General features: G+C 46.4%; 1 protein-coding gene across 1 annotated transcript in view; it reads right to left on the bottom strand.

Moving 5' to 3' along the window:
* The window catches only part of LOC146796583 (kinesin-like protein KIF19), a 1,608,680-nt gene that overhangs the window by 266,149 nt on the left and 1,329,884 nt on the right, over positions 1-12,647 (bottom strand). Inside the window, exon 19 of the mRNA XM_085629222.1 lies at positions 4,956-5,118. Within this exon, the coding sequence (XP_085485348.1) occupies positions 4,956-5,118 (163 nt within the window). The remainder of the gene's footprint in view (positions 1-4,955; positions 5,119-12,647) is intronic.

A 12,647-nucleotide genomic window follows, 5' to 3' on the forward strand; every position in this document is an offset into this window, starting at 1 on the left:
AGAACTCATGTCTGCCATTACTTTCCTGAGTTAAGAAAGCAGGAGGAGTGGTTAAAATCCCGGCCGGGATTTAAACGCTGCTCCACATGCAGAGCGTGTAAATTTGGGAAGAACACCACCCAATACCGTACACCGTTTAGCCCAGATCTGTTGGATATACGTGGGTCTTTTACCTGCAAAACTGAATTTGCTATCTATGTGCTAACATGCACTTGTGATCTCAGATATGTTGGGAGTACCCGACAACCAGTGCATGTCAGAATTCTTCAGCACTTGCGTGCTATTGTAAACAATGATGCATCATATCCGGTGGCGAGGCATTTTAAGACCTGCCACAACAACAATTTGCAATGCCTCAATTATTTTGTTATCGCCTCGGTTCCAAAAGCCAGAAGAGGTGGAGACCGGGATAAGATGCTAAGAAGACTAGAATCTGAATTCATTCTAGAATTAGATAGCAGATTCCCCAATGGATTAAACACGACGGAAGACCTGCATGTATTTCTTTGATATAGAAACGTACATTATTAATGATTAGATCTTGGTAGAGTGTTATGTCACTTCCGCTTTCACGAATATCTATAAGAATTTCTATGTTTTAATATCCCATTTTCCCCTTTTTTTATTCTAATTTTTCCCTGTTTTTGTTGGATATATAATTCAGGGATACACATTTTTTTCACTTCATTTATTGACATAGACTCATTGATTTGCCTGTTTAGACTCTGATTCTGAACTAATAGTCAATTCATCTCGAGTGTTCTGTTTAGAGAGCTTTATAAATATTATTATTAATGTTAAAGCGTCAAATACAAATTTTACGTGACATTACAATTGCATTTTATGCAGTAGAATAATGAGGCTTCAATGTGATGTCTAAGACAGATTTCCATATCTAAAAAATTGCAGAATTTGCACATTTTTTCTGTGTATTTACATTATTGCGTAATTTGCACATTGAACTTTTGTACTTTATTTTAGCATATATATTTATAATTGAACTGGATTAATGAATTTTAATCTGCGATATTTATATATATGTTTTAAGTGCTTGCTATTTTTGCACAAATAACAATTTTTGCACTTTATTGCGTTATTTGCACAGTTAATCCGATATGGATACTAATATAACAACGGTCTTAAACACATTGAGTAGGATTTTAGCATTATATGCGAAAAATTATGTAAATATATACATGCTTCAATATTTTGGTTTAGATATACTTAAAGTCATGCATTTAGCTCATGTTTTATGGTTCTTGGACTTTAACCAATATACAAAACATAAACACTTGGGGCCCGATTCACAGAACTAACTTAAGACAAAATCCTAAACTTACTACCATTTTGGTATTCACAGAAGGCACTTACTCATTTTGGTATTCACAGAAGGCACTTACTCATTTCGGTATTCACAGAAGTTAGGAGTCCTAACTTTAGGACTCCTAAATGCCTTCTGTGAATACCGAAAGTCTTAAAATTAGGATTTTTCGCAGTTTAGTAGTAGTATAGTTAGGACTCCTAACTTTAGGACTCCTAAATGCCTTCTGTGAATACCGAAAGTCTTAAAATTAGGATTTTTCTCAATTTAGTAGTCCTAAATTTAGACTTAGGACTACTAAATTGAGAAAAATCCTAATTTTAAGAATTTCGGTATTCACAGAAGGCATTTAGGAGTCCTAAAGTTAGGAGTCTTAACTATACTACTACTAAACTGAGAAAAATCCTAATTTTAAGACTTTCGGTAGTCACAGAAGGCATTTAGGAGTCCTAAACTTAGGAGTCCTAAAGTTAGGACTACTAAATTGAGAAAAATCCTAATTTTAAGAATTTTGGTATTCACAGAAGGCATTTAGGAGTCCTAAAGTTAGGAGTCCTAACTATACTACTACTAAACTGAGAAAAATCCTAATTTTAAGACTTTCGGTAGTCACAGAAGGCATTTAGGAGTCCTAAACTTAGGAGTCCTAAACTTAGGACTACTAAATTGAGAAAAATCCTAATTTTAAGAATTTTGGTATTCACAGAAGGCATTTAGGAGTCCTAAAGTTAGGAGTCCTAACTATACTACTACTGATTAATAGACCTCCCATATCATTCGCCAAAAATTAAAAATAAATACATAACTTAGCATTTAAAAAAACGTACAAATTCACTGAAAAAACCATAGGTTTCACACACGTTATAGTTAGGAATTAGCATTTAAAAAACCTTGCAAATTCACTTAAAAAACCATAGGTTTCACACAAGTTATAGTTAGCTGTACATTTCACTCGTAAAAAACCAATGAAATTCCACGTTATAGTTAGATCAGGTAACTATAACTTGCGCGACCGCAATGCACAATGTGTCATTTCAGATGTCATCATTGATGTCATGAGTGATGTCACTGACCATGTCATAAGTGATGTAATATGTGACGTCATCAGCAGTTTATTGTGGGCGCGCAAGTTATAGTTACCTGATCTAACTATATTACTATCATTGTTTTTTTACGAGTGAAATGTACAGCTAACTATAACTTGTGTGAAACCTATGGTTTTTTAAGTGAATATATATATACATATATATCAGTAAAATACACATACCGTAGGACTCCCAGCTTGATGACGGGAATTATTCAAGCATGTGAATCTATTAAAGATCCTGATATCAGTGCACAGGTGAGGCTCCTATATAAGCCCCACAAGTTATTTTCGGAGTGAATGTGTCAGTGCAGAGCCACATGGTGCCACCTACAGGTGTGCGGATGTACTTCTGAAAAGTTTCTGGATACATTCTGATGGCTGGGGATTATTCAAAAGGTGAGGAATGTGAAGAAGTCTCTATCAGGAATGCTCCTGTACAACGTGAAATTTCGATTGATCAACAAAGAGACATAAGGCTAGGTTATTAGCATATACCTTTAATTTGGAATAACCTTCCATAGGTAGCTGGATTAAGATACTTGCGTAAATAGAGATGCTAACGGTTTAATGAACAAATTTAAGAGGATCAGGGAGACAGGATATCCTGTTGTATTCCTATGGAAGCTTTTACAACACTGGCCTTCACAGAATTGTTATGTTAGCTGAAGACCCTCACAAATACTGCTTATTAAACTCATGAGCTGGGATGGAAATTCCAGTGTCAGTCCTCCTGTTGGAGACTTATTTTCAGAATAACTGCCCTATTAAGCTGAAGCTCCTTTGCATACAATATGCTTTTTGTTCTTTCCCTCAGTATCCCTTCAAGAAAGATAATCTTTATCGTAGGAGTCTGATGGTTGATGTGATTTGTTCGACCCTGGATCAGCTAGATGGTTTGGTTGTGGTTTTATTCGAGTCTGAGAAGGAGGAATACACTGTGGTTCGTTTTTTATGGGACTAGCTTGAATAGTCCTCAGCCACTATATGATTCTAAGCTTGGCCATATCACCACTTCTTGGAATGATAATTATAGGAGGCAATCTCACTTTAATCCTATCCGCAAATTATGACACGTATAACCCCAGAAGAACACTGAGTAAAGAAAAAAAGGCCAGGAAATTGCAATCTTTAAGGGCTGGTTATAAAACCATGGCATTTTGCATTATATGTGTTTTTTCTGCTAGTTTGAACTAATTTTTTAAATATGTTTTTTTAGTTTCAGTACATAAACTGGTTGCATTGTGGATTGTATTCCAGTCAGTTTTACTGATTTTGCTTTAGTTAAGCTAAAATTGGCATTATGGATGGCAGAAGCATCTAGAGCTCCTGGGTGGCGATTATAAAAGTAATTATTATTAGATTAAACCCCTTGTAGCAAATGAATATATTTATAGCAAGATTATTTGAAGAAAATTCAGGCTCAATGGAGAGAAGAATGATATGGGAGGTCTATTAATCCGTCGCTAATGAAGCTATCGCATCTTTATCGATAATTACATAAAAATAAAGCAACAAAATCTAATTTCTCTTAAGGCTGACCTAAGGAATTTAGAGCAAGAACATTTCAATACCAGGTCACAAGACTTAAGGAAAAGCTAGGAAGGGGTACATGTAAAAGCCAAAGATTATAGTTTAAATACAGAAATAGGAAACCTGCACACAGACAGGCAGCATATATAAAATGGAGAGTTTGCAAATACAATGTTATCATGGTCAATGAAGGCAAAAGACAACAGAATTACAATTGTGTCAAGTAAGCGGAGTTCCAGTAGTAGTCAAGGAAACATTTAGAACACATTATCAGGAATATATTAAGCTCATTCTTTAGTCTTGCTTTCAGAAATTGATATTTTTTGGGAGCTTTAGAGGTTACTCATCTCTCTCAAGTCAGGGCTTTTCCTCTTTCCCGTGCTTTCAAACCAGATGAGATAGAAGAGGTGTAGTTCATAGTGTTTCAAATTGCAAAGCTCGTGGAGAAGACAGATGTTGAAATGTATTAGACCTTTGCTGAGTTAAATCCTGTAACTAATCTATTAAATCATTTGCTTGTTGGGATGAGACTACTTCCATCGTTTAGAGTGGGTATTTTTATTTGTCCTTTTAAGACTTGCAACTCTGCTATCGACCCAACCTCTAATAGGCCAAAGACACTCATAAATACGGGCTATAACATTCTGTCCAAAACTGTTTAAACAGAATTCCATCATGCGCTGACCACCTAATCCACACTGATCTAAATGGTTTTACTCTGTATAGACAACTTGCAACAAAACACGCTTACTTTGGGGATCTGTTAACGTTTTTTTCTATAGCAAATTCAGCATTAATACTATTATCGATGTAGAGAAGGCATTTGACCTCATGACTTGGCATTTTAAGGTTGTATTTTTGGAAACAAAATAGTCTGCAAAACCTTAAAAGATAATCTTTTTTCAGAGGTTTTCCCAGTCTTGCCTGCTGACCCAGGTAGCGCTAATCACATGAGAAGGAGGAAGAGCAGGACAACATAGTATTCATCAATAATATAATAAAGCTTTAAGCGCTTACCTTTGCTGACAGGGAACTTGACCTTCGTGGCAGACGGGGTACTGTGAGATAGATTGCTCATGGCTGTTGATCGTAAGAAGAGTTTCATTGGTTGGGTAGGCTGCGGGAGCCTTAGATCAGAAACACTGTCCATTTTACGGACTGGCATATTCTTGGACTTTTCCTTTTAGGGGTAGAAGACATAATTAGGCAATGTTCAGGTTCCATTGAAAACCTCTACAGTGACATTATCACAAGAGAATATCTCACAAAATATGTAGTGAAATCTACACCTTTACATTGTTCCCTAATACACTGGATGGTTACCTAGTTTTCCCATACAGTTAATCAATTTTTGACTCAAAGTAGTCATATTTGCAAACTAGGGATAGTCAAATTGCGTACTGATTTGTTTCTGAATGTGGCTGTATTTGGACTAATAAGTCACACTGCAAATTCCTCCTTTGCAGAGGGTCACAAAACGATCTTCCAAATAAGTAGTAGGTGGGTGTCATTTTGCAAACCTCTGTGAAAGACTGCAAATGCAAGGACGGTGGCCACCATACCTGTATTTGCAATGCCAAACAGGATTTTATGGTTTTTAAAAGCAGCCTGTGTCCATTAAGCTGCTTTAAAAAAAATGCTTGCTGTTTAGGAATATATTGGTGTCCTGGACGACTGCCTCCTCTCTCTGAGGCCATCTGACACCATTCCCAAAGGAAGACTGGACAGCTCCCCATTGAGAATTTTATCACCCTAACATGAGGGGATAATATTTCAATGGTTTTTACTTCTACTGAGGTCACAAACCACTAATACATTCCTTTGAGACTTGCAAAGAGGAGATAAAGAAAATCATAGATCCACATGCTTGAATCATCCAGAGTTGTCAAGCTCGGTACCCTTGGTAATCAATGTCAGCATGGCAGTGAATATTAGAATCAATAGCTATAGGCTACATACAACCAATCCACCTCATTTTGGAACACGAACTTCAGCCAATAAGGCACTAGGACCCACAGCTCTTCCCCTAACAGAGACTCCCAACAACCAGATTTCCTAGCTCATGACAGGATACAGTAGGGAAGAGACTCATAAGGGGAAGAGGGAGGGTCACATTTGAATCTATGAAGTATATTGATGCTGTAGAAGAACAAGTTACTTACCTTCGGTAACGATATATCTGTAAGAAACATTAGTTAGTTAGATTCCTCACCTTAGAATATCCCCAGGCGTCAGGCTGGATCCGGAAAGATTTTTCGTCAGCAATACCCTTGCGCGTCGATAGGCGTCGTCTGCGGCTTTGCGTCCGTCGTCGGCATCGTGATCGCCGGGATGACGTCATTGGAGTACTTAGACGCTGCCCTCGCGTGCTGACATCAGTTCTTGTACATAGCTTTCCGCGCCAGGAACACAGAGCCATGCAAGAGACCGACACTGGTGCCAAAAAATCTAGGGCCCTGAAAGGGATGACTTCAACCCTAGATATCGGTTCGCAGAGCTGGGAGGATGGGTGGGGCTGTGAGGAATCTAACTAATTTTTCTTACAGATATATCGTTACCGAAGGTATTTTACTTGTTCATCTGAAAGAAAAACGTTAGTTAGATTCCTCACCTTAGAATAGATAACCCACGTTAGTTAGATTCCTCACCTCAGAATAGATAACCCAGCAGTACCAATCCCGGTGGTGGGTCTGCGAACCAAGATCACACCAGAAAGTCCTGGAGAGCAGAACGGCCAAAGAAGCCGTCTCTCCGGACTTGGGTGTCCAGGCAATAATGTTTGGGAAGTGTGTGCAGCGAGGCCCGCGTTGCTGCCTGACAAATATCCTGCAAGGGGACTCCCTGGCCCAGGGCAGTGGTCGCCGCTGTGGCCCGTGTGGAATGGGCCCTCAGCCCTACAGGATGTTCCTTTTTAGCCAAGGAATAACAGGCTGAGAGATGGTCCGCTTGTGCACCGCCCGCCGCTTCTTCGCGCCCACGTAGCCAACAAAGAGTTATTCGTCCACCCGGCACTGTTTGGTGCGGTCCAGATAGAAGGACAGCGCCCGTTTTGGGTCCAGACGGTGGAGCCTCTCTTCCTCTTTCGAGGGATGCGGAGGCGGAAAGAAGGTGGGCAGTGTAACAGACTGGCCGATGTGAAAGGCAGTTACCACCTTAGGGAGAAAGGAAGGACGAGTCCTGAGAACAACTTTGTCCGGATGGACAGAAAGGAAAGGAGGCTTAGAAGAGAGAGCCCGGAGCTCACTCACCCTTCTAGCAGAGGTGATGGCAACCAGGAAAGCAGTCTTAAGAGTCAGAAGACGAAGGGGACAATTATGAAGAGGCTCAAAGGGAGCGCACATCAGATAGGTCAATACTAGATTCAAATCCCACTGAGGCATTGCGAAAGGGACAGGAGGAAACATGTGAGTAATGCCCTTAAAGAATCGAGAAACAACGGGGGATTTGAAAAGAGAAGGCTGATCAGGAAGCCGTAAGAAAGAAGAAATAGCTGAAAGATATCCCTTGAGGGTGCCCAGAGCAGAGCCCTGCTGGGCCAGGGAAAGAAGAAAGAGGAGAACCTCAGAAAGAGGGGCAGAAAGGGGATCCACAGCCTATGCTGTGCACCATGCCACAAATTTGTTCCACCTGCAGGCATATACCGATTTTGTGGAGGGATGCCTGGCTGCCAAAATAACATTACAGACTTCAGGAGGCAAGTCAAATGGCATCAACTGCCGCCGCTCAATCTCCATGCATGGAGGTGGAGGCTGGACAGGTTTGGGTGGAGGACCGTCCCCTGCTGCTGCGACAAAAGGTCCTCCTGAAGAGGCAGTCGGATCAGGGGATCGAGCGATAGACTGAGTAGCTCGGGATACCAATATCTTCGTGCCCAATCCGGAGCCACCAGGATGACTTGGGCCTGGTTGCGCCTGATCTTCTTCAGCACTCTGGGCAGAAGTGGTATAGGTAGAAAGGCGTACAACAGACCGCAACTCCACTCGCGATGAAAAGCATCTCTGAGCAAGTGCCGCCTTGGAAACTCCAATGCACAGAACTGCTGACATTGCGCGTTCTCTTCGGTGGCGAATAGATCTAACCAAGGCTCTCCCCACTGCCGAAAGAGGCCTTGCGCCACATCCGAGTTTAGATGCCATTCGTGATCCACCATGCACCGGCGGCTGAGTTCATCTGCTCTGGTGTTCAGAGAGCCCGCCAGATGTTGAACCACAAGGGTGATGCCCTGATGTTCCAGCCGTGTCCAGAGGCGCAGAGCCTCCTGACAAAGGGTCCACGACCCCACCCCGCCCTGTTTGTTGCAATACTACATGGCGGTGGTGTTGTAGTGGAGGCGGAACTGGAGATACACACATTGCTATGTTAGCATAAGCGTCTTAGACATTAAAACGCCATCTTGCCACTTTTGCTGCTTTTGCACACGACACTGTAGACAGATGTTATTATATGAAAACTGCATGCTTGCCTTTTCTTCACATGAGATTGGTCTGTTGTTCACATCCCTAGACGTGCACCGCGACCTTGGTCTGAACATTGTGTGCAGAAACAGTCAGGGCCAACAAACAATGTATACTTTTGACACAGAGCAAAGCTGATCCTGTGATGTGATTCACCTAAGCTGATATTTACGGTATGGGGTTCCCCATTCAAACCTAGAGCCCTTCTATTATTTTAATAATACTAGCTTATTAGCAAAGGGAGGGTGGTTGTATTCCACTATCATTTGTAATATGATTTCTCCCTTCATTTTCTTTGGTATTGTAACAATGCTGATGGTTTTATCTTTAATCATTTGTCTGCTTTTGTTAGCCAAAGTACTGCATCTTAGGACACGTAGTTTATAAAATAAACCTTTTAAACTTTACTGTGTCTCTGATTACTCTTGTTGTGGACTGATATGAGAATAATAACAAACAGGTATTTCTAATTCCCACCATTCCTGAGAGTACTCTAAGTCGCATGTTCTGGGTTGTCTAATCATTGGTAGCTTCGAGATGATACGAAGAGCGAATGAGACACTGATGCTAGTCGGATAGGGGTTCTGGGTACTGAGGTGAGTTTTTGGTACACCGCAATTCACTGAGGTCCTGGGTTCCTAGGCATGAGCATAATCCCTGCAACAGTGTTGTCCATGAACACCTGCACTACACTTCCCCGGACAGAGGGAAGGAATGCCTTCAGTGCAAGTCGGATCGCCCTCAGCTCCAGAAGGTTGATATGGAGCCGGGACTCTGCCGGAGACCAGAGGCCTCTGATCTCCGCCTCTCCCATGTGGCCCCCCCATCCTAGGAGGGACGCATCCGTCATTACTACATGCTCCGGTTGGGGTAGGGAGAGGGATCTGCCACTGACCCAATTGTGGTCCGTGAGCCACCACTGCAATTGTCTCGCAGTGCCCTCCGAGATCAAGACGTGGTCGGACAGGTTGCCCCGATGCTGGGCCCACTGAAACTTCAGGTCCCAATGCAGAGCCCGCATCCGCCATCGGGCGTGATGCACCAACAGGATGCAGGAGGCCATCAGACCCAGAAGCCGCAGCACCAACCTGACCGAAACCCGGGATAGAGGCCGAAAGTTGGGAATCAGAGCCTGAATATCCCGGACCCACTGTTCCGGAGGATAGACCCGGAACTGCGCCGAGTCCAGAACCGCTCCGATGAAGGGGAGCTTCTGGGAGGGACTCAGATGCAACTTCGGCACATTGATGGAAAACCCCAGCAAATGCAGGAGGTCGGCTGTAGTCTGGAGGTGGGAGACAACTGCCTGGGGCGAGCCCGCCTTCAACAACCAGTCGTCGAGATAAGGGAAGACTGGAACCCCTAATCTGCGCAGATGAGCTGCGACCACCGCCATCACGTTCGTGAACACCCGAGGGGCACTGGTGAGGCTGAAGGGGAGCACGGTAAACTGAAAATGCTCCTGGCCCACAGTGAACGGCAGGTAACGCCGGTGGGCCGGCAGGACAGGGATGTGGAAATAAGTGTCCTGCAAGTCCACCGCTACCATCCAGTCTTCAGGGTCTAGGGCAGCCAGAACCTGAGCTAAGGTGAGCATCTGGAACTTCTCCAGCGTTGACGCTCCTGAGGTCCAAGATAGGGCATAGGCCCCCTTTGCCCTTCTTGGGAACCAGAAAATAGTGGGAATAACAACCACGACCTACTTCTGGACCAGGAACGCGCTCGATGGCCCCTTTGGCCAAGAGGGCCATAACTTCCTCCTGCAGAAGTTGCAACTGATCCACCAAAATTCGGTGGCACTGCGGTGGCATGGCTGGAGGGGTCGCCTCGAAGAGGGAGGGAGTAGCCCCTTCGGACGATTTGCAGCACCCACCTGTCTGATGTGATGGTACGCCGGGGTGCAGGTGATGGCGAACTCTGCCACCCACCGGCGTGGAATGGGCCTGAAAGCTCGGACTAGGAGGGCTTTGAGGCGGATGCTGCTGGGGTAGATGTGGACGGACCGGCACGTTGTCCCCCTGTACCGCCGTGGCGGAATCCACGGCCGCGACCGCGTGGAGGTTGGTTCTGTGGCCTGTGGCTAGGCGGACATGAGGGGTGCCCCTTCCTTGACCATGAAAGGGGTGAAAAGCGGGAGTTTGCGGGCGCGGGCCGAGAGGCCCAAGGACTTGGCCGTAGCCGTGGAGTCCTTAAAGCGCTCCAGCGCACTATCCGCTTTGTCGCCAAAAAGGCGACTGCCATCGAAGGGCATGTCCATGAGGGTGCTCTGGACATCCCCGGAGAAACTCGTGGACCTCAGCCAGGCGTGGCGACGAAGCGCCACCATGGTCGACATTGCCCTGCCCAGCGAGTCCGTTGTGTCCAGTCCACATCGGATTGCATGCTGTGCCGCATCCTGCCCCTTGGCAAGAGCCTGGGCATGCCGTATCCGGGCCTCCTCCGGACACTGGAGCAGCACGTCCTCCACCGTATCCCACAGGGAGTGGGAGTAACGGTCCAAAAGGCACGCGGTGTTGATAGACTGCAACCCCAAACTAAGGGGGGAGAACAGTTTCTTCCCAAACTGTTCCAGCCTTTTGGATTCCTGATCCGGGGGAGCGGACGGGAAGGAGGTCTGGGAGGTAGAGGCCTGGATAACCAGGCTCTCGGGCGTGGGGTGCATGGACAGAAAACTGGGGTCGCCCGGTGCAGGGCGGTGGCACCAGGCCACGTTACGGTCCACAGGAGGAACTGTGGAGGGCTTGGACCAGGTGCCCTTCAGAATGTCAATCAGTGCTTCATTAAACTGCAGCACAGGCTCTGAGGAGCTTGCTGACGGTTGAAGCACTTCAGTGAGGAGATTAGTCCTCACGGCCACAGCAGGCAGCTCCAGCCCAAGGGCTTCGGCCGCCTTGTGCAGCACCACAGAAAATGTAGCACCTTCCTCCGAAGCCACGGTCGTAGGACAGATGAAGCCAGTGTCAGGGGAGGTGTGAAGACCACTGGCATCCCCCTGTTCGTCTGCCCAGTCCTGAGATAACTGGCCCTACCGGGCCAGAGGGTCCTCAGACCCCTCCCAGTCGTCACCGTCATCCGATTCCTGGTATACAGGTGGAAGGATCAGAGCTGGGAGGAAGATGAAACTGCCACCTATCGGCGTCGGGTGCGGCGCCGCTCTGATACCGGACCCGGACTTGGACTAAACCGGGGAACGGCGTCGTCCGAAGGCAGCGCCGGGGGCGGCACCGGAGGAGTCGGCGCCGGCGGAGGGGTCGTGAGGTCGACCGGCGCCGACTGGGATCTAGGCCTGGATCCCTCGGGGACCTGCGGCGTCGGGACCGGAGTCGACGACAGGGCCGGGGCCGGAGCCGCCGGCTCACTAGGCCTCCCAGTCGAGCCTGCGGGGCCCGAAGACGCGACAGCAGGCATCGACGGCGGAGCCAGGTTCCTCATGGCCACGAGGAAGTCCCTGACCTCCGCCGGAGTCGCGTCATACCCAGGGACCGGAGGGTATGGGGTCAGACGGGACTCCTGCGGCTCCGACGGAGCCGCGTGGGTGGTGCCATCCGAACCCTCAGCCGAGTCGCGTGACCGGTGAGGGGAGCCAGAAGAGCGATGTCGGCTCTTCGACTTCTTGCTGTGCTTCGACTTACCGGATCGCGAAGACTTGGGCCCTGACGAGCGGTGATGGCTGCGGCTCCGCGACCGGTCCCTCAACCTCCTCCTCGACCGGGACCTTGAACGACGTGGAGCCAACTGCCTTAACTCGAGCAGCTTGCGGAACCGCTCCCGCCTAGATTTCGAAGTCAAGGCCCGGCAGTCATGGCACGACTTGGCATCGTGGTCGGCCCCAAGGCAATAGAGGCACCGGCGGTGGTGGTCCGTGACCGACATCAGTCGGTGACAGGAGTCACAAGCTTTGAAGCCAGGCATTCCTATCGGCACCAGAGTCGAGGTCGACGAAGAATGGAACCAAAATAGTTCAAAAAAGTTTAGTCAAAAAATGACTAAAAGGGTATGCTCTTCCCGGATCGGCACTTACTGGCGTGGAAAAAAGAAGAACAAGAACTGACGTCAGCGCGCGAGGGTGTCGTCTAAGTACTCCGACGACGTCATCCCGGCGATCACGACACCGACGACGGAAGCGGAGCCGCAGACGACGCATAGCGACGCGCAAGGGTATTGCTGACGAAAAATCTTTCCCGATCCAGCCTGACTCCTGGGGATATTCTAAGGTGAGGAATCTAACTAACGTGTTTCTTTCAGATCAAAGTTA

This window comes from Triturus cristatus, chromosome 10 (genome assembly GCF_964204655.1).
Source record: "Triturus cristatus chromosome 10, aTriCri1.1, whole genome shotgun sequence".
Lineage (NCBI taxonomy): Eukaryota > Metazoa > Chordata > Amphibia > Caudata > Salamandridae > Triturus > Triturus cristatus.